The 23729-nt window shown below is 37.2% G+C and overlaps 2 protein-coding genes and 2 long non-coding RNA genes across 4 annotated transcripts; 1 reads left to right on the forward strand and 3 right to left on the reverse strand.

Moving 5' to 3' along the window:
* The first annotated feature begins 2645 nt into the window (after positions 1–2645).
* On the forward strand, positions 2646–13358 carry LOC110893973. The gene is made up of 2 exons (XR_002566022.2): positions 2646–2746; positions 13017–13358. It is a non-coding gene; the product is annotated as an uncharacterized LOC110893973 (long non-coding RNA).
* LOC110893972 (alpha-copaene synthase-like) lies at positions 3996–13253 on the reverse strand. The gene is made up of 7 exons (XM_022141137.2): positions 13056–13253; positions 11291–11561; positions 5861–6236; positions 5534–5752; positions 5286–5412; positions 4958–5206; positions 3996–4503 (listed from the first exon to the last, which is right to left on the reverse strand). The coding sequence occupies exons 1-7, from the start codon at positions 13185–13187 to the stop codon at positions 4210–4212; spliced, it is 1668 nt and encodes a 555-aa protein (XP_021996829.1). The 5' UTR covers positions 13188–13253; the 3' UTR covers positions 3996–4209.
* Positions 13359–13886: 528 nt separating the features above from the next.
* Positions 13887–15505, reverse strand: LOC118484772. Its single transcript, XR_004874411.1, has 2 exons — positions 14651–15505; positions 13887–14568 (listed from the first exon to the last, which is right to left on the reverse strand). It is a non-coding gene; the product is annotated as an uncharacterized LOC118484772 (long non-coding RNA).
* Positions 15506–15920: 415 nt separating this feature from the next.
* Positions 15921–16259, reverse strand: LOC110892365. The gene has a single exon (XM_022139531.1). The coding sequence runs from the start codon at positions 16257–16259 to the stop codon at positions 15921–15923; it is 339 nt and encodes a 112-aa protein (XP_021995223.1).
* Positions 16260–23729: the final 7470 nt, after the last annotated feature.

Raw genomic sequence — 23729 nt, forward strand, 5'->3', positions numbered from 1 at the left:
CATTTTATTATACGTTAGACCAACTACATTTACTTATTTTTTTAAACTGGATTTATTCTAAAACGAAGTTAAAAACGAACACTTGTATAATCGGAACTTGTGGTAAAACACACTCAAATCGCGGCCCATGTTTGTGACTCGAACCAAACCCCAAACCCGACACCCACGGCTTAAGCCACTTGAATACCCAAACCCAACCCGCATTCCCCTTGCTTGCGGCCCTCTTTGTGCGCAGCCCAAACCGAAACAGCCCAATCCTTTCCCTTTATATCTCTCGGCCCGAACGTCTCACCTCCACACCCCTCACCTTCGTCCCAATTTGCCAGCCCACACCCGCAACCCTTTGGAGCTTGCGACCCAATAGACTTAACCATCACCTCTTTTTTCCCTTTACATTTGCGGCCCATGTTATGTACGGCCCAAATGAAGTTAAACTACCCCATCTCTAATTCCTTTATACGTATTACTAGGTTATTGTCCCGTGTAATACACGGGGTGAATCATAATTATAATGTGAAATAAAAAAAATATGTTAATAATATGATCTAAGTATATATAATATAGAGTAATATGCAGACCAAATACGAAATAAATATTGAAGTTTGTATAGCCATTCATAATAATATGACCTGTCATTTGTTTTAGGATTTATCATAGGAACTTAAAATTGTGTACCACTACTAATATTTATTGTGACATTTTCTTGTTCAAATGTAACGTGTCTGATTTTATTTGATAATAGATTATTCTGACGGGTTAATGTTGGCATAATATTATATTTTCTACCATCCAAATATAGTTTCCTCACTTTCGCTATCATTAACATTAGTATAAGGTATGCTCGTATTCAAAGCTATAAACCAATATGAATTGTACGAAATAATTACTTTTATCACAATTAGTAAGGAAACCAATAAAAACTATTGATAATGTAATATGTCCCATACCATTTGAAAGGTTTGAAAAGGGACTTCTAGACAGATAAAAGTAATATAAATGAATAGACAAAAATTGAATCGATAAAACCAATTAACTATAGTTGAGAAAATACTATGTATAGTGTAATACTTTACATGTACAATTGAACCAATGAAACATATATATACGTGAAAAAATAAAAATAAAGACATTAGACACCATACGACAACTAAGTAAATCTAAATTTAAAAAAAAAGTTATGACATTCCGAATGTGAATATACCTTTCACAGATCTCTACATCTTAGTTACAATAGGAAAAAAATATGTATGTTAAGAGTTTACCTTGTTTTAAAACACATATTGTAAGAAGGGTAGAAAGGCTCCAAAAAAACCCACTACACAAAAAAAAAAAAAAAAACCTTAAACATCCACCACCACCCAAAAACCTAACCCCCACCCACCCCCATCACCCACCCCAAATTTTTTTTTTTTTTTCGAGGGGGTGGGGGTTTAGGTTTTTGGGTGGTGGGTGTTTAGTTTTTTTTTAGGTTTTTTTTTTTTTTTTGGAGGGGGGATAGGTTTTTTTAGGTTTTTGGGGATGGGGGGGAGGGGGGGGGTTAGGCTTTTGGGGGTTTACACTTGTCACTCTATAAATCCTTCTTACACTTCTTACAATTAAGAGTTTTTGTAGAATAACTTGACCCAAACTTATCTAAAAATACATGAGTATACTTGATTTGTTCCATTATTTTCAAAAAGAGAGGGAGATTATGGGTGTGTGTTTTAAGGTTTTTGTTTGTGATTTTAAAGGGTTCAGTTGGAAAATATCTATTTGGTTGGAAATAGGGACCGAGTAATATTTTCAACTTTTAATAATTGTTTGTTAGTTAAGATTTTATTACTTAGGACTTTTATATGCAATTATGATTCTATGAAATAACGAATAGTGTGGATGGTAAAAATATATAATAATTATGAATCCATTTATTTAAAATAAATATGTTAATTACAATCAAAATAAAATTCTAATATAATATTTAAATTTTTTTAATTTAAAATTTATCAATAAATTATTGATGCTCTCATTGAATGACATGTGTCCCAAATCAGGTTTCTTTTATTATATAGTATAGATATAGATTATGCATGCATGGGGAAGGTTCATTTGAGAAGAAAATTTTTTTGAGAAGAAAAATAACAAAGGGTATAATTGTAAAACATTAAATAGTTTTTCATTTATCTCATTTATTATCATCTTTGACTAATTAATTAGTCATAAAAACTATCATCCTTCACACTAATGTTTTTTTGACTACACACATGAAAAGTTACCCTACACCTTTCGAAATTTCCCCTACACATGTTGAAATTTATCCTACACAACCTGTAATTTATCATATTACACATTGTAATTTATCCTACACTCTAAATTATTTTATTTTATTTTTTGAAAAAATATATATTTTGAAGATAAGTTACAATTTTTAATGTAGTTAGCTATTAAAAAGTAATACTATTAATTAATGATCTTTATAGGTTTACCATATTACCCTTATAGTAACATTAAATACTTATATTAAATGAAGTAAAATAAAACATTTTTATTGGTTGAAATTTCTTCTTTTTTCTTCTTAAATTTTCTTCTTATTTGAACTCTCCACATGCATGCATATCCCATAACAAAAAAAAAAAAAAAAAAGAAAAAAAGAAAACCCTAACCTACATAAAAACTGCCTACGAGCTCTCTCTCCCCCTGCCCCATTCTGTTTGCTCAAATCAGGAGCTTCAAGGCTGCAGGCAATCAGTTTCTTGGCTAGATCGAATCGGTACGCACGTCTTGCGTTTTAATTTTTGGTTCTATTAGTTCATATATGATCTAGGTTATTCTATTGTTTCGTTATTGGCTGTGCTCCAGATTTAATTGGATGTAACTTGTGTTAAGATGATACACATAGTTCTTTTTTCTAGGAAGCTGTATGTATGGGAAGTTGGGATTGATTGTTGGTTTCGTTTGGGAACTAAGGTTTGAAATCGCATAGCTGCCATGGTTAGATTATAGGTGGATTGTTGAACTTTTGACGTTAAACTGATACTTAATCTACACTGAAACGATAACCTGCTGTTGGTGATGTTAAATGTCGTTGTTTTTCGCTAGGTATGTGTTTATGATCATAAAACTCGTTGTAAGGAGTCGGGATAAAGTCAAAAACATTTTTAACGGGAACATAAGACTACATAATTGCAATTTCAATTCATTTCTATAAATATTTGAATGGTCACCCACGATTTCCATCATGGATTCATGGGTATTTTCTTTGTTTTTCTTAAGTGATTGTTATTTAAGAGCTATAATCATGAGATCAATGGATGTAGTTTTAAAAAGACTTAGTTTTGCTATTCAAAAAGGGGTAGCGGCGCAGCTTGTTGCCCGTTTACCAACTATCTCGATGTAAATTCATAACACGAAAAATAATTGATATGCAATGATGACAAAGAAATTCCACAAATCATGAATAAATGGATAGAAGAAATTTGATGCAAAGTTTATTTCAGTCTCTATTATCTCATAATTTTTCCTTCGGAATCTAACCCGCTCTAAGGGTTGTATTATTACTGTTATCACTTCTTAAACTTCTTGAATTTTGGCCACCAATTTTGATACAAGTTATGTTCATTATGATGTCGGTGGGTTATATGAGGTTAGCGATTTCTAATCAAATCATTATTTGCTAAGATCCTTTCTATCATTGTGTATTTGAATAAGTCAAGGTAAAGTTCATATGATTATGATTTGTCTGATTTGTTAAATGTAGTTTATCCTGCCTAATTTATTGTTTTAATTGTTGCCTTGCATTTCACTTCTAGTTCTTGAGTAGTCAAGATATGCAGGTGTGGTTGCTTTGTACGTTGTATTTTAAACTTAGGTTCTGGTTTGGTTCACATAGTTTCCTACAACCTTGTTAAACAAAGCTTAATAAACAATTCTTCATAATTTGCTTCCTTAAAGTGAACTAAAAGTTTAAAACTATAAAGTTTACCAACTAATGTGTTGCTGAAAGGAAAGGAAGATACTAGCTAAACATAATAAGGATACCCATAGTAGATATCATTATTCATCCTTACATTAAACCAAGATACATATGCGTCGGTAAGTAACCACTAACACACTAGTTGTTTTTTTTAAACGGCAACCACACTATATGTTTATATATAGAGAGCCAGTAAGAAACTGGAGAAACAAAACAAAAGCGAAAGAGAAGAACAACAACACGAACTAACACACTAGTTGTTACATGGGGACTGGAACACAAAACAGGAGTGTAATATATTCCTTAAGAGTCTTTTCTGGAAAAGTTAAACCATCATTGTGCCTGTACGCCACGTCTGTCATGTTTGTAAGACCAATAATCGGAGCAAGCAGATCCAATGAGACCTCTGTTGGCTTTAGACACGCCTCATTTAGATCTTTCCATCCATTTTCAACAAGTTTTTTGAGTATCTTGACAGCTACATTTTCCGACACCCCATAAGTCTTCATATAAGCATCTACACTTGTGGCTGTTGGAGCTCTTTCACGCTCAAACTTCATGTGAACCCCAAATTGGCAAATGTTATTAGACTAGGTGAAACTAAATAAGATTACCTAGTAATTCAGATCTATAGGGGATATTGACAATTTGAAGGAAACAACTCACTGCCGTAAATGCTTCATTTAATAAGCTTATGACACTTGACTTTACTACTAGAAAAGGGGGAAATTTAATTCGGACCACACCCAAAAGCCTTAGAAATTTAATTCGGACAATGTTTAGAAAATTTTCGCGAAAAGTTTCCTGAGTATAGTTTTTTCTCGTAAAATAGGTTTTGTTTCAGAAAGTGTTTGCTACTCGTTTTATACACATTTCTGACAATACTGTTGGAAACGACAAAGTTTTCTTGTGTTGCTTCTTGGGATATCCATTTTGGAATTTTAGAAATTTGTCGTACAAAATTAATTTTTGTTAAACGTGGCATCATAAGTAAGGTTAATTTATTACCTCAACACTGACGACATCATCTTCGAGCCTTCCGATCAACTCTGAAAGTTGTACGATCTTTGGATAGCTTTCGTACCAAGCTAAAGCCTCGCGTGTTACAATGTTGCCCATACCAATCAATGCAGTCTTACTAAGAACATTATGTGCAGAAGTAGTTGTCCCAATTTTCATATACTCTTCAAATGATGGCACCTCTTTAGCATGTCTCCATTCAGACTCTTGATGGTAACTTCTAGCCAAGTCTTGGAACTGCACTCATAACAGACATGATATAAATATGAATGGCCGGGTGAACAATAATGTACATATATATACACTGGAGCCATACAGCTTTTTTTGAAGTCTCAATGACATTTGTTCTTCCATGTTTGTAAAATCCATCATACTCGTTGAGCAAAATTTCATACAATGGTTTCATGTATTCTGGAAGTTGCAACATAGCACTAACTTCCCACCTAAAAAGATAGAAACAACAACTAATATCATACAAAAGGATACCTGATGAGCAGTATTCGGCATTACCATAAGTTGAACGCAAAGGCATCAACTTGATAGAAGAGCATGATTAGCTAATACCTATTTATTGCATGGGTTAGAAGTCGGCTCTCCTCAATAGTAGCATATGCATCATACGTGTCATCTAACACCAATACAAGCAGTACGATTTTGGTCGTTATTATTCGGACTTCAGAGTAATACGGCTCCAAGAAAAACGCCAAAATCCATACATAGAGTTCAGGTACTCTATCTCTTACATATAGTGTTTTCGCCGGTAGGTCCAAGTCTTTCCACCACCTAAATCAGAAGTACAATTCATTATCATATTCAATAATTAATCTCATTCTTAAGGCTTAATGGCAGGTTATGTATGCTACTAGAAATTATTATCCAGTAATAACTTACTTTGATACAGATCGAAGTTCTTCCTTTTGTAGGAGTTGCAAGTAGTTAAAATGCACCTTTGCAAGCATCAATAGGGAATCATACCGTGAAATTTCTTCTTCAAATAGGAACAAATACTTCCTCGCTTCAACCATCTGATGCCCTCGATTAAAAGGTCTCTCCAATACATGTTTGACTTGTTGTGCAAGTGTACCATCAAGTGTTTTTTCTATCGTTTTAAGTTTACTTTCTGCGAATGCACCGGCTTCATCTAGTATAGATTCTCCTCTTATTCTTAGTTGGGCACTCTCATACAAACTTATCATACCCCTCACATCTCTAGTCATGTCTTCCTTGAATTTACCAGAACTGGAGTCCTTGAACTTGTTAAACACATCTGTATAACCACCAATAATATATTATTAAGTGTTTATGGTTATCGTAATGTTTCGTGTATCATTCAAACAAAGCATCCCTATATATAGGGAGAGAATACAAAAGGAGATAAATCAAATACAAATATATGGCGTAACAAGCTCCTACAATTACAGACTATATAGATGGACTATATTTACTTAACATTCACATCTTCTAATAGTCCCCCGCAGTTTGAGTGTGGATGAACTCTCAAACTAAATCGAAACTCTTCGAACAATGTCTGTGGAAGGCCTTTGGTGAAAATATCAGCATATTGTGATGAGGAGGGCACGTGAAGAACCTTGATATGACCGATGTGCACTTTTTCTCTTACAAAATGGATATCCATTTCAACATGCTTTGTTTGCTGATGTTGGACCGGGTTTGCGGATAGATACATGGCAGGCACATTATTACAGTAAACGACGGTGGCTGTCTTGATAGGGACCCGCAGCTCAAGGAGGAGGTTGCGAAGCCAGTTAGTCTTGGAAACTGCATTTGCGACGCCCCGGTATTCGGCTTCAGCGATGGATCGAGAAATTGTTGGTTGGCGCTTTGAAGACCATGAGATGAGGTTGTCGTCCATAAAAATGCAGTACCCAGAAGTGGACCGTCTAGAGTTGGGACAGCCTCCCCAGTCGGCATCAGAGTATGTTGTGAGAGCAGTAAAGGAAGAGGTCGAGATGTGTATGCCAAACCCGAGAGTTCCCTGATGGTAGCGTAGTATACGCTTGAGAAACAAAAAATGTGGCTCACGAGGGGCATGCATAAACAGACAGACCTGCTGAACAACATAAATAATGTCGGGTCTCGTAAATGTTAGATACTGAAGAGCACCGGCGAGACTTCGATATAGAGAGCCGTCCTCAATTAGATCTCCATCGGCTGCGCTTAATTTAGAAGCCGTGTCACAAGGTGTAAACGCATGATTTACACCCGGTCATGTTTGCTCTGTGAAGAATGTCACGGGCATATTGAGACTGAGATAAGAACAAACTGTTAGATTCGTGGGTAACTGAAATGCCCAGAAAAGGGTGAAGAGGGCCCAAGTCACTCATGGTAAACTCTCATGATAACATAGTGATGATAGAGGTCAAGAGAGTATCGTCAGATGCCGTCAAGATGATAGCATCAACGTATAAAAGAAGATACACCATGGAATCGCCCCAGTGATAAATCAAAAGTGACGAATCACAAGGGCTACTACGAAACGCATGTTAAAGTAGGTGGTTTGAAAAACGCGTGTACCATAGCGCGGGGCTTGCTTAAGGCCATACAACGACTTTTTCAACCGACAAACATGTGTGGGAAGTGTGGTGTCAACAAATCCTGGTGGCTGATGTATACAGACTGTTTCCTCCAAGTTACCGTGTAAAAACACATTTTTAACATGGAGTTGGTGAATTGGCCACTTTCTAGATACCGCGAGACTTAAAACGTTGCGGATCGATGCCGGTTTAACCACTGGGCTGAATGTATCATGACAGTCGATGCCGATGGTTTGTGACTTGCCATTGACTACTAACCGGGCTTTGTATCGTTCGAGAGCCCCATCCGCCTTGAACTTGTGGCGAAACAACCACATGCACCGAATGATCGGAACCCCGTCAGGTCTTGGAACTATTTCCCAAGTCTTGTTTTCTTGCAAAGCACTATACTCATTTAACATGGCTTTATGCCAATTTGGATCTAGAAGGGCTTTTTGGTGAGAGGTTGGGAGAGGATAAATAGTAGTGGCAGTAGAAGGGGTGGTGAGATTAAACTTGGGATTGGGCTTGGTGATCCCAACATTGGATCGGGTAAGCATGGGGTGATTGTTTAGTTGGCTGTGGGTAGAGGTGTGGGTCGGTGTAGTAGGTGGGGAGGGCAGTTGTGGTAGCGGGTTAGGAGGGAGGGGGCTGTTCACGGGTGTAGGTGGATTCGGAGTATTGGGCGGGTGGGTCGTAGGAAGAGATGTTGGGATGGTTGGAGGAGGTGTTGGGATGGTGAGAGGTATAGGGGTTGAAGCGGACACTCAGTGAAGGGGTATGGGTCGTCATCCAGGAAGTGATAATCGGATGAATGGAGGATAGTTGGAAAGGGAAAATCGGTCTCGTCAAAGGCGACATGACGTGAGATATGGACGCGACCAGTAGTAGGATCTAGGCAACGATAAGCTCGGAAATTTGACGGGTAGCCTAGAAAGATGCAACGGGCCGAACGGGGATAAAGTTTATGAGGTTGAGTGGCGGAAGCATTTGGGTAGCATGTGCAACCAAAGACGCGTAAGTGGTTGTAGGTGGGGTGGCGATGATAAAGGGCAAAGGTCGGGGTGTGGTGATTCAACTTGGGTGTAGGTAATATATGGTGGAGATATGTGGCGGTGTGGAGTGCTTCAACCCACAAAGCGGGAGGGAGACGAGCGTGTATGAGAAGCGCCCGGATGATGTTGCTTAGGAGTCGTAGCATTCGTTCGACTTTGCCATTTTGGGGAGATGTTTGAGGACAAGAAAACTGAAGAACCATGCCATGTTGGGAAGCAAAATTTTTAAAGTTGTGATTATCAATCTCGCCACCCAAGTCACATTGGAAAGTTTTAATGAGGCAATTAAATTATGTATAAGTTTGTGAAATTTGGCAAAGGTCGAGAAGGTTTCATACTTGAATTTAAGTGGGTATACCCAAACATGTGTAAAGTTGTCAATAAGTACCATAAGTACCATGTAATATTTGTAACCTGTTTTACTCGAAAGTGGAGAAGTCCACAAATCACAGTGAATTATATCAAAGGGGGAAAAAGTAACTGAATTTGAATCATTAAACAGTAAACGTTGACTATTAGCAATTTGACAAGAAGAACAAACAGAAGGACTAGTAGTCTTATTACAATGAATAAAATTATTACTAGACAAGAAATTTAAAATGCTAGCGCCAGGAAGACCGAGACGGTTTTGCCAAGGGGTAGGTTGAGTTGTAGAAGCAAGAGCGAAGGTGGGCGATGTGAGCGGATAGAGGTCCCCCGTGCTGTCATGGCATGAAAGGAAGGTGCCCATCTTGAGGTCCTTCAAAGAAAAACCAAATGGGTCAAATTCAAAGCTAACTTGGTTATCACAGGTAAACTTACGAACAGAAAGTAAATCTTTTATGACGGTGGGTGAGTGTAGGACATTATTTAGGTAATAGGTTTTGGTGGATATGGTGTGGATTGAATTTCCAGATCCGTGAATTGGCAATTTTTTTCCATTGCCAACAAGTATAGTGCTAGAAGAAAAAGACAAAGGAGTTGAAAGTTTACCGGGATTAGCCGTGATGTGTGACGATGCTCCGGTGTCCATATTCCAAGTGGTGTCTTGAGAGTTAATTTGCATCATGGAAAGTGCCGTACCAAGATCCGTAGGACTGAGAGCTTTAAACGCAATCGGGTCATGGAATTGGGTCGGGGCAGGGGCGTTTGGGGTATAGGTGGTAATTGGGCTTGATGATAAGCTAAGTGGGCTTGGTTATATTGGGCTTGTGGGTAAGGAGGGGGTTGTTGGTTTAGAGCCCAGGCTTGTGATGGATAAGGGGTGTGCCAATTATTGTATTGAGCCGATGGGTGTTGAGGGCCGTAGATGGGCTGGTAGGGTTGTGAATTGTGAGGGGGGGGGGGGGGCAAGTATAGTTGGATGGCCACGGCCACGGCCACGACCACCTCGATAACCGCGTCCACGTGGTCTGTTAGGGTCATAGGGATGAGGCGAATAGGTGGGATAGCGATGGGTTCATTGCGTATGGGTGGGTTAGTGTGTGGGTTATTGGGTGGGTGAGAGGAGTCGGTATGTGTAGAGGGTACGGGAGGGGTAACAAGGACAGATTGATTATGGTTTGCCCGGGCTGCTTGTCTTTGTTGTTCCTTTCTGAAGACTAGTGCGAGCATCATCCCAAGATGGGGATGTTTGACTGATGATGGCATCAGTGACGTCATACTCGGACGGTAGACCACAAACAAGTTGCATAACCAGCCGTGGTTCGCTCACCGGGAAACCCACATCACCTAGCTGGTCGGCAATTTCCTTGAGTTTTTGGCAATAATCATCCAATGAAGAGCATGCGGCAAGCGTTAGATTTGTAAAGTTGTGCTCAGTGTAGTAGCACGCGAGCCTTTATTGTTGAGGAATATACTTTCGAGCTTAATCCATGCGGTTCGTGCTGTAGCTTCGGTTTCAGGAATACGAACCAAATATTCGTCGGACAATGTAGCATAAATCCATTGAAGGATGAGGGCATCGATCTCGTGCCAAGAATCATAATTGGAGTCATCCTTACCCGGTGGGTTGGTGTCATCGATATGGTCTAAGACTTTGTAAGCCTTTGCATGCAACTTAAACAACTTTACCCAGGAGGAATACATTACCTTCTTACCATCAAGGGTTCTAACTTTGTTTTGGATGTTGGTCACCGTATACGCAGGATGTAAGGCCGGAGACTTGGAGTCGGAGTTGATCTCCGATTGGGTGGTGGGCTCTTTGTCGATCATGGTGACTGTCGTAACAGGAAGAGGACCGAAAAAAAAAAACGATGAGCGACGACTAGGGTTTTTAGAGCGAAAGCTCTGATACCATAAAAGTATTTATGGTTATCGTAATGTTTCGTTTATCATTCAAACAAAGCATCCCTATATAGGGGGAGAATACAAAAGGAGATAAATCAAATACAAATATATAGCGTAACAAACTCCTACAATTACGTACTATATATATGGACTATATTTACTTAATATTCACATCTTCTAATAATTATTTCAAAAAAATATTCAACTTAATGCACCTAGGAAGAATGACCAACAGTGGCAAAGCTATGATTCTTACCTATTGGGTCACTGTTTATAGGTGGTAAAACAAAAAAACCTTGCTCCTACTCTATATACCAATAATTCTAAATTATTTATCATTACCAAATGAGTTATCCTCACATTGACATATAAATCATGATTCATCATGAGAGACAAAGAACTCTACTAAACAGCTTTAACAAAAGTACAAAACCATTTTAAACAAATTTTAACGAGTGGCTTACCACAAGAAAATCTATAACCAAAGTGTCTAAAAACTTGAAAGTGAATGGATATTGTATAGAGATCTGCTTCGTTGTAACTTTGCAAGTTAAGCTGTTTGAAAAGTTCATCAAGTTGACCATCAATATCTTTTGAGAAATTATACGTCAAACCAAGACGATAGACACAATAAATCAAACCCAATTTCTCATTTGTATCAATAGCAGGGTTTAATATCATTCTTCTAACGTTTTCTTTTGGCTGCTCCATAGCTTTACTGTATGCTTCCAATTGCTAGAAAATGAAAGAACGTATTATTACATATCTAATGTTAAAGAACAACATTGTGCTACAGTAAAGTAAAGCTTCTTAATTTGTGTTTTGACCGTAATATTTTTGTTAAGTTTTTGTTTTATTTATATAAATTATTACAAGTCAGCCAATTTGGCAGTAAACTAATTTTTTCTTATATTATTATTATTATTATTATTATTATTATTATTATTATAATAGTAATAATAATAATTTTTAAAAACAACTTTGTGATAAAGTAAAGTTTATAATTTTGTTTGGCCACAATATTTTTGGTTTTATTTTCTGATTACACGTCAGCTTATTGTAAATATAAATTGTAATCTATTTTTCTTATTACATTATTTTTATCACTTTTAATTTATTATATTTTTATAGCTTTTTTTTATTTTGAAATTATTATTTTATTTAAACATATTCGGCATTTCTGTTAACACACGACATCATATAAAATCTCTTCATAAATGATCTGTTTGCCCCGAATGATTTGGATCAATAAAGAACTCCAGTTTATTGGGCCTTTCGATACAATCAAACAGAAAGCCACAAAGGCGTCATATTTTAGAGCTAACTCACATTTAGCTTCTCTTTTTCTATAAATTGATGTCACTTAGCTTTTTCATTATTCTCACAACATTTGTGTAATGTTTTTTATAGCTCCATATATACCCTTTGGAAAAAAATACACCGTTGGTCCTTGTGGTTTCTGACAAATTTCAGTATAGGACACTAATAGTTTTTTTGTTGCACAATCAGGTATTAACTCTCTAATTTGTCACAATGTTGAGTACTAAGGCCAAACTTTGTTACCTTTTTTGTTAAGTCTTAATAAAATGACTAAAATGCTCTTTAATAGATAGAGAGTCTATTTTTAGTTATTTTTTTTTGACTAAAATAATTTAAAGTTTTATTTATATTTATATTTATATTTATATATTTTGTATTTTTCTGTTTTATTTATATTTTTATAAAATTATATGGATTTAAAGTTTATTACTTATAAACTTTGAGTTTATATATTATATTATTTAGATTAAGTTTAAAAGTTTATTTTACTAGCATATTATTATATATAAACTCAAAGTTTATAAATAATAAACTTCAAATCCATTTAATTTTATAAAAAATATAATTAAAACAGAAAAATATAAAAATATAAATATAAATAAAACTTTAAATTATTTTAGTCAAATATAATTAATTAAAAATAGACTCTCTATTGATTAAAAGGTATTTTAGTCATTTTATTAAGATTTAACAAAAAAAGTTAACAAGGTTTGGTCTTAGTACTCAACATTGTGACAGGATTTGGCCTTAGTACTCAATATTGTAACAAATTAAAACATTAATATCTGATTTTACAACAAAAAACTATTAGTACATGACATTGAAATTTGACAGAAACCACAAGGACTAACGATGTAATTTTTTCTACAGTTTGTGTAACTTGTGTAAGTAATAGATATGGGGGCTTACGGAATTGTCAAGAGAGAATGATAGAAACTGATCACCCCAAATCGAAGGCGGAAAGTTTGCCAGATGACGCACCGGCTCTATGGTGGTTTGTGAGTTAGCTTGCGCCATAGTGTTAGCTTCAGTTGTTGCCATTTGTGGAATGGGAGTTGGTGCAACGAACGCGGCTTATATTTTTAATCAACTATATTATTGCATATATAACATTATTTTGGGAATCATTACTATATGGGTGTGCGTTTGAAGTCAGAATGTGAATGCTAAAAATTAATTATCATCGAGCGTGATGTGAATGCTAAAAATTAATTAAAGCTTTAAGATATTTACACACTCACCCTGTGTATTTAGAAACCTTTGGAATTCTAGACGTCTTGTATAGGTCTATACGGAGCGTCTAGGCACTGAATTCAAGAGGGTCTAAGTGAAATGTCAGGCACAATGTTTGAGGATTCTAGACGCCCTGTATAGGCCTATACGAGACGTCTAGGAGTTGGGTGTTTTTCTAGTTGAAAGAATGGGTGTTTTGGTGGGGTAATTTGATGGTTTTTGTAGGGTGATATTTTTTTGAGTGAAAAAATGTGTGTTTATAAAGAAAGTTTTTATTTTTTGTATAAAAATATTTTACCGTTTTCAAGATTGACCCTTTAAATATATTCGATCATTTAAATATTATATTGTTTTTAACATTTGAATTTTCAAATATTATCGTACCGTTAAAATATTATATCGTTTAAATATTATTTAACATTTTGAAAATTATATTGTTCCCATATTATATTCTCAACATTTATTACGAAATATCAATTTAACACAAACAATCATTAAGTAACCAAATAGCTGAAAATAAACTTAAATATGACATATATAATATAAGTTTGTACATCCATAAGAAAAATAAAAACTACAATTGAACACTAAATACCAAAATATGTACATGCAGCTGGTCTATGCCTCTGGGTACGAGTCTGAATCTGGATCTGGTTGTTGCGGCTGTTGCTGATGATGTGGTGCTCGAGTTAGTGGGAGCAGTATTGCGGGTAACCTCTCTCTCTCGTCTATTTTGAGCCTCTCGAATCAACTAACCCACCAAATCTATAAGCTTGTCAACGTCGGCTCGTAAATGTGGATCTGCTGCAGCTCCCGGGGCATGACCTGGATAAACCTGCCATGGAAATTGGGGCGCCCCGAGAGGTGGCGGTAGCTGTGGCATCGCTGATCCGTCTAAATCCACCGGAGGGTCCTGCACGACCGCTGCAGCAGCATCTGGCGGATGATAGACTAGATCGAACTGCTCCGGTAGGTCCCACGGTTGCCATTAGGGACCTCTCGGGGTATCTATAATCCAGATACCCTTGTTGCGCCGGATAACTTGGTTCATCAGCATGGCATGAGTCATCTACAGGGTATGTTTCATCAACAGGAGGATGCGTGTCCAAATCTAGAAACAGTTTGTTTTGTTTCCTTGTACACTAGACACAACCTCCTCTTGCTCATTAGAATCGGGAACACCAGTCTCCTTCAAAAAACGGTATCATCATTAGTAAATAATTCATTAAAACAGTTAAGCTAATAACTGTTACCGGAACGTTTTTGTGCACCTATGACTCGCTAGAATACGGCCCAAAGACATAGTTGCCGTCCCAGTATGATGACATTTCAGCACCTCACAAGTGATAAAAAAATAAGGCAAAGAAGAAGCTCGGTGTAAGGCAGAACGATGGATGGTTGAAGAATGCTCTGCATGTCACTATTTATTTCAAATATAGACGCCCCATATTACTTTATGTCGCATGCCAGACACATAGTCAAATCAGTCCTCAAGACGCCTCGTCTAGGCCTAGACGAGGTGCCTTGCTCTATTGTATTGCTCCCTCGTATAGGCCTAGACGCCCTGTCTGATGTGATTGATTTGACCTTGTACGAGGTTCAGTGGCTGGTTGGAGACAAAAACCCTAGACGCCTTGTATAGGCCTAGACGAGGCGTCTTAAAGGCCCTAGACACCCCGTCTAGGCCTATACGAGGTGTCTTACAGGGTGTGGAAATAGGCACTAAGGTGTGTGAATATGCACACCCTTAATTAAAGGATATGTCCTCATCGAGGGTGCTCTTTTTTATTGGTGTGCGTTTTTTTTGAAAAGTAAACTTCATTAAAACACAAGCCACCTCAAACCGAGGCAGCCGAAACACACATTACAAATTTACACCAATCTACCCATAAAATAGACGTTCCTTTAGTTCTAGATGTATACCACAAAAAACCCACACTTTTGACCTCACTGATAATACGATCTAGCTTAACCGTGTTGTTGTTGAATCTGGCATGGTTTCTCGCCCTCCAAATGATACAACACACTAACCTGATTATGCCCTTTAGAGCTTTTTTTTTTTCTGACATCTCAAACCAACATGATCATGCACCTCTATAAGGTCTTTAAACGAGAACTTAACCATATTCTGGATCGCCTATATTGAATATGTGAATACTAAAAATTAATTAATAAAGGATATGTCTTCATGGAGGGTGCTCTTTTCTATGGGTGTGTGTTTGAAGTCAATACGTGAATGCTAAAAATTATTTAATAAAGAATATGTCTTTATCGAGGGTGCTCATTTTTATGAGTGTGCGTTTGGTTTAAGTCAATATGTGAAGCCTAAAAATTAATTAATAAAGGATATGTCCTCATCAAGGGTGCTTTTTTTTTTTTTTTTTTTTTTATGGGTGTGTGTTTTTTTCAAAAGTAAACTTCATTTACAAACCCGACCCAAACCAGGCCGACCAAAAAACTACAACCGAAAGACAATCACATATTTACAAAAGAGCATCAATCTCCCCATTCTATCCCTTTATGTTTAGATCTATTCGAGAACTAAAGGAATCCCAAAGCCTTGATCTCGCTAACGATACTATCTATTCTGACGGGTTTATCAGAAAATAACAAATTATTTCTAGCTCTCCACAAGATCCAACACGCTATCCTGATAACGCCTTGAACCGCCATCTTCTTTTTCTCCGACCCGCTAATGGTCATATGAACATCCAGCGGATCCTTTATCGAGAAAGCAAAGATACTAGGGATCTTACAGCACGCGATGAACAGATGATAAACAGATTCTTCGTCCGAACCACACATCCGACACAAGGAATCTCCCACCTGAATATTTCTTTTTCTCAAAGCTTCACCAGTAGCGATTCTATCCAATTCCATTCTCCAATCGTGAATATTAATTTTAGACGGAATCCATTTGCACCATTCCATTTTGTAACCGTTCTCTCGATGAATCCGAATGAAGTAACTTCTTAACCACTTTAACCGAGAAAGAACCAGAAGAATCCGAAGCCCATTTCCATTTGTCGTTGTTATCCGAGAGCTGGATATTGACCAGAAGGGACTGAAGCTGTTGTAAGTTTGCCAACAAGCCCGAATCGAGCAGAGGCATTTTCCAGCTCCACGAAAAAACCTGATCAGCACCAAGATGTATGATCCGATCTGCCACACGACACCTCTTTTCCGTCTCCATCCTAAAAAGACCCGGGAAAAGTTGCTTGAGCGGTTCCGATGAAACCCAATGATCTAACCAGAAAGATATCTCGTTACCGTTGCCGACCTCTCCTACCATAAAATTCCGAAGTGATGATCCTCCAACTTTAGTTTTAATAAAAACTTTCGCAATATTATTCCAAACGCCGTTAAAAGACTTCTTTAAGGGAATGCATTCCCACCCAACCCGGCTATAATTTCTTCTTTCTTTCGTATTTCCTCTTCCTCATTCTCTATTCTCCTGTTTTCCTCAGCTTCAATGATTTTATCAATTTCCAGATTTTCACTTAGAGCCTCTGCCACCACAGTCAACTCTTCCACATTTGCCTCTTCGAACAAATCTCCATACCCCTCTTCAACGATCTCGGCAATAAACGCTTGTGAAACAATATCAGTAGATGTTTCTTCCATTACAATCCCCAGTCGTGTGGCTCACTAATAGCTTGAAGGGGTTGAACAACCGTAGTGTTATGAGGACTAGGAGTAAGGTTATCAGATGAGGTTGTTGTCGAAGTGGTAGAAATTGTATTGGATGGAGCTGGACTGTTGTTGTTGGATCTTGCTGAGCTTCCTTGACCATTGTTGCCTTCTCTATTCTTTGGTTTCCAACATTCTCTTGCATAATGACCATAGATGCCACAATTGTAGCATTTAACTTTGGTCATGTCAATCCCCATACGTGTCTTTGTGTTACCACCAATGAAACTCTTTCCCGTTCGCTGGAGAAATTTCTTCGCTCTTCTTACCAGTAACGCCATACTTAATTGCAGATCGAGCTCTTCCAATTCATCTTGATCAATTTGATCAAGATCTTCATCGAGAGTCGATGGTTTAACTAATTTTCCAAGTGCAAAATTCTCAAATGCCGTCATGAACGATGCAAGAAGTGCCATATTTTCTTCTATGAGCTTTAGACATTGCGAGTCAATTTTAGGAACATTCAAGCTTGGTTCACTTGGTCTAGCACTTGACGATGACGTTCCATGGGATATAGGAATTCCACCAATGGTACTTCCACTATTGGTACCAATGACAAAGGCACTTAGGTTGCAGGATCTCCCTGAAAAGTTTCTTTTGAAATAAAAGCAACACCTAATTTGCTTCCCTTTTCAATTTGCTTTGCACGATACAAAGCCGGATCTTGAAGCTTCTCAAAATCAGAGTCTTGATCTTCTAAGGTCTATGCGTAATCTTTGATCTTCTAGATTGCTTGATCAAGAGTCAATTCTTCATATTGTCGCAGCCCTCGACCCCTACCCCGGGAGCGGGCGCCGCGAGACACACACAGCGGGTGGTATCGGTGTGTATTAATTTGGCAGCGGAAATGAGACATCAGGATCGTAGTTAGGAAATAATTTTAGAGTTTTACAAGACCAAACTTTTATAATAAACAACTGGGATAAAACCCATGTTTCATTCATAATACATTTATAGGGATGATACCACCTTCTGTCGCAGCCCCCGACCACTACCCTGGGAGCGGGCGCCGCGTGGCACACACAGTGGGTGGTATCGATGCTTATTAATTTGGCAGGGGAAATGAGACGCCAGGATCGTAGTTAGGAAATAATTTCAGAGTTTTGATGTCTGTCATTATGGACATGCAAAAACCAACTAAACTATGTAGATAGGATAAGTCGGATATCGAACCAAAGGAGGATTGTGGAAAGTGTGTAATGCTCAGTTTTGATTAACTACTATTGAAAAAGTAAAACTCAGTTGTTGGATTTGATTGATTATCTAAAAATTACGAACTAAAAGTGAGATTTAAATCAATAGAAAGAACAATGGTTCCTCCAGATTTCAGGTTTTACAGCTAGATTCAATTATGTGTTTAATCGAAACACTCACATAGACATAAGTGTTTAACTTAATTCATCAATTGTGATAACCAACGACTAAGTACTCCGGTCAATACATAACGGGAGGTTATCGAATGATTATCAATTACAATTACAAACCCTAACCCCATGTCAAATATATCCCAATTACTAGAACTCTCAGGAACTGAATGCTTAGAAATTAAGGTTTAAATAAATGCAATTGTTTACAACTAATAAATCAAATCAACGTGAAAAGCATCGAATGCTTAGATCACCGAGTTAAACGATTGTCACAAACACATAAAATTATCCAACTTACAAAAAACCCTCCATTAGGAGGAAACCACTAGGAGACTAGCTGTTCATCGCGAAAGATTGATCGTCAAAGGCTCGAATCACGGTTGAAACCCTGTGAGGTAGCTGCCTCCTTCTCTGCCGTCTACTGTCCCCCAATTTGTGATGTTGTTGCTTCCTTATTAAAGTAATATATGTGAATTAATTATGATGATGATGAATATGTTTCTTGTATGTGTTCGAATGATGCTCTCCCCAAAAGTTAATTGATGTGAAATCAATTAATGTTCACCTCCCTTGACTTCACACTATTATATCTCTCGCAACTTCAAGCTAACATTCGGCTCGAAACCAATCCCGAACAACACCATTTAGTGTGTTTATCAACTTCAGCCATTCCGCTTTATCTTTAATCACTTTAACTTCACCGAATTAAGCGTTTAATCTGAAAAATCATAATCTCGCGTAGTTAACATATTCCAAACGTACAATCAAGTAAACGACAATAAATCACACAAATTAAACACGTTAACACTCGAATTTCACAACCTCCATCACATCCCCACACTTGACATTGATTGTCCTCAAGCAACTATTACAAACATTACTCACCTTATTAACAAATCACCATTGAATCCCTCACTAATTTAATCACTTTAAGGTCCCAAGTCATATCCGTCCCATAGACTGACATAATCGAGATTGACAATCTGACAAATAAGTGATACGCATTTAAAACAATTTAAGACTTGCCTAACTAAAATTAACATGCTTATGATACTACACACATGCCACACGCCCCTCACAATAATCACTCCTCTCGGTTTTATCAAGACTAGCGTGTAATGTGCTAGTATATAATTCACTCAAAACCAACTATGTTACATTGCAATCATAAGCTTGTATAGCAATCACACCTCCACTGTATCAAATAACGTAACACATATCCAAAGGACTTTTGGGTTTTGGGTTAAGGGTAAAGGTAGAGATATATTTTTTTTTGTTTTTCTGTTTATATGGTGAACACAACGAATAAACCAAACCATGACAACTTATTCACAATAACACTAACACTTGGGTGATTTTCGACCCATTTATATAATACGAACATAACAATGATTTTTTTTTCTTTTGCTTTCTTTTCTCTTTTTTTTTTTTATTTTTTTTCTTCTTTTTTTGTTTTTTTTTTGTTTTTCATAACAAATACACAATTGTCATTCATGGTTGGTAATTCAAACGTCAAACAAGGTGTAACAAACGAAGGGTAAAAGGCTCAACATGGTTAACTAAGGTGGGTGGATAAACAATCAACATATGAAATAATGAAGGGATCCTAATGCCTTTATCATCTATGCACACGTTAAATCACAGTCTCGGCACGTATCAAACTACACAAGTTCTAACACAAAGAAACATATGGCCTACTCTCAGCAAATGAACATTTATTGCAATTCAACTAATAATCTAGTAGGCTCAAATATCTCACCGAACAAAAGGAATAAGGGTTACCGACACGTAGCATGTGTAATTCCTAAAGCATGTTACCCCTAGTTAGGCATCTCTTCTCAACTATTCTCTAAAAACATGTCAGAAATACTCTCATGAAACTTAAAGGGACAACCATGACTAGGGATCTACGTTAGTTTAATATCAGTAGGAACCTTTAGCTATTGAAAATGTTGGTTTTCATGTAGTTCAAGCGTACTCGAGACAAAAAAATTTCAAAAAATTTTCAATTTTAGCCCAATTTCAACCCTTCAAGCATTTAAGATCAACAATCATACCAACCCTCTCTCGAGTTACCGCATCCCCACACTTGGGATACATTGTCACCAATGTATGGTGCAATTTATAATCTAAACTCGAGAGATACCACCCGCAAACCATGAACGGCTAATACCTAGATGACTCAACACAAAGAAACCACTCCCAACACAAAAATTTCACACCACCAAGTACACAAAAACAAATAAAACACAAGATAGATAAATACATGCACCTGATCAGAAAACAATTGAGTGTTTGTATTGGTGTAGCTGCTGCGATCTAACCGAAACATACGCCCCTTATGGATTCTTTGAGATCTCACCGGGGATGTTGCCAAACATCCCCACATTTGATTCATTGCATCCGTGAAGATAGAATCGTAGGAACCTGTCAAAACACAACACACCAAACGAAACCAAAACAAAGTACAAACTCTACATCCTCGGGCTGCCTCCCGAGAGCGCTAAGTTTAAAGGTCTTCAGCCAGACCGTACCTGCTATGCGCTACGGTGGTCTCAATGCACACTTACCCAAAACATTTCCAACGAATGCCCGGAAATTTACATGCCATCTCCATAGGTTTGTAAGTATAATTGGCATGTTCAGACTGCACCTGCGGGTTTTGCTGATCCACTTCATGCAATATACCCTGATGTCTTGTTGTTTCACCCTTCTCATCTTCTTCCTCGAACCCTCTTCCCCACACTTGTTAATTGGAATGATTGATATGGGAAGAGGTTCGGTACACACATGTATCTCATCAGACTGCTCTGCCTCATCATCCTCACACACCATCTGATCCATCAGTGACTCTTCATCAGATAAAGGACTCATTGGTGTGGTATTATCCTCCACAACCTCCCCCTTCATGTGAGAATAATCTCTAATGTCATCAGGTAATGGTGAGAGACGCTCTTCTATTTCTATCTTCATTTTTAACTTCTGACACTTAGAAACTAGGCAGCTGATTCGATCTTCATCGGAAAGGTTGGGTGCTAATAAATACTGCTCGATTTTGGACAAACTCGCTTCCAACATAGCAAGCTTTTTCTCCTCCTCGGTCTGATAAGCATACACACCCTCGGGCTCAGGATACTCCTCGGGATGATACTGTCGGTATCCCTGATACGGTGTTGAGATGTACGTATCCATCATTTTTTTATTCCAATACTCTGGATTTTCCAAATACACCGTGCACACATCATCATAAACTGAAGTATGATTACGACCGCAACAGAAACATCGTCCATCCGTCCTTGGCTCAAAGTAGACATACTCGTCCCGATCATATCCATCCGAGTAATAATCATCCTCCATCTCCAGGTCATAATCATCAGCGTATGATGGAGGTGGAAGCTGTGAAACATAAGACACCGGTTTTCCATGTGCCCTCCTGTAGTGGGCCTCGTGGCAACTGATACACGGATGACGTGGACCCCCGCACAATATACACGTAGAAAAGCTGGAATCTGTGTAATGCTCTGTCATCCTGCACAACACAACTCAACTACCAAGTGTAAATCACGAACATCAAAGAAAAATCTTTTTGGGATTTTTAAATTTGTTTTTTTATTTTTTATTTATTTAATTATTTTTTTATTATTTTTATTTTTTTTAATTTGTTTTTACTAAAACTTAACAGTAAACACTTTGCGCACGCCTCCCCGGCAACGGCGCCATTTTGATGTCTGTCGTTATGGACATGCAAAAACCAACTAAACTATGTAGATAGGATAAGTCGGATATCGAACCAGAGGAGGATTGTGGAAAGTGTGTAATGCTCAGTTTTGATTAACTACTATTGAAAAAGTAAAACTCAGTTGTTGGATTTGATCGATTATCTAAAAATTACGAACTAAAAGTGAGATATAAATCAATAGAAAGAACAATGGTTCTTCCAAATTTCAGGTTTTACAGCTAGATTCAATTATGTGTTTAATCGAAACACTCACATAGACATAAGTGTTTAACTTAATTCATCAATTGTGATAACCAACGACTAAGTACTCCGGTCAATACATAACGGGAGGTTATCGAATGATTATCAATTACAATTACAAACCCTAACCCCATGTCAAATATATCCCAATTACTAGAACTCTCTGGAACTGAATGCTTAGAAATTAAGGTTTAAATAAATGCAATTGTTTACAACTAATAAATCAAATCAACGTGAAAAGCATCGAATGCTTAGATCACCGAGTTAAACGATTGTCACAAACACATAAAATTATCCAACTTACAAAAAACCCTCCATTAGGAGGAAACCACTAGAAGACTAGCCGTTCATCGTGAAAGATTGATCATCAAAGGCTCGAATCATGGTTGAAACCCTGTGAGGTAGCTGCCTCCTTCTCTGCCGTCTACTGTCCCCCAATTTGTGATGTTGTTGCTTCCTTATTAAAGTAATATATGTGAATTAATTATGATGATGATGAATATGTTTCTTGTATGTGTTCGAATGATGCTCTCCCCAAAAGTCAATTGATGTGAAATCAATTAATGTTCACCTCCCTTGACTTCACACTATTATATCTCTCGCAACTTCAAGCTAACATTCGGCTCGAAATCAATCCCGAACAACACCATTTAGTGTGTTTATCAACTTCAGCCATTCCGCTTTATCTCTAATCACTTTAACTTCACCGAATTAAGCGTTTAATCTGAAAAATCATAATCTCACGTAGTTAACATATTCCAAACGTACAATCAAGTAAACGACAATAAATCACACAAATTAAGCACGTTAACACTCGAATTTCACAACCTCCATCAAGTTTTAAAACACCAAACTTTTATAATAACAAATGGGATAGAACCCATGTTTCATTCATAATACATTTATAGGGATAAACCCTAGTTGCTGAAAACATAAAATTTTATTTAGGTAAATTTTATAGCCACTTCTTTAAGCATTCAGTGCTCCATAGCTGGCTTCTTATAGCTTCACATTAAGTTAACTGAAACGCGTTTTAAAAAGATTTTATCAGCTAGAAATACTGGCGAGTGCATCCTAGTTTAATCAAAATAAGCTTTTATAACTTTTACAGTATTGAGAGCGATTACAATGTTTATATCTACCAATATACTCATTCAGTATTTGTCATGTTGGCAGTTCCATGACTGTGGTAATATTACTCATTGGCTAACTCGTTGTCCAATAGTAACGTATTTATTAGTAGTGTATGCAAAACCCCACATACCGGCAGCAATTGTAGAATACAAAGACTCGATCACTGTAAGTATAACTTAA

Source organism: Helianthus annuus, chromosome 12 (genome assembly GCF_002127325.2).
Source record: "Helianthus annuus cultivar XRQ/B chromosome 12, HanXRQr2.0-SUNRISE, whole genome shotgun sequence".
NCBI lineage: Eukaryota > Viridiplantae > Streptophyta > Magnoliopsida > Asterales > Asteraceae > Helianthus > Helianthus annuus.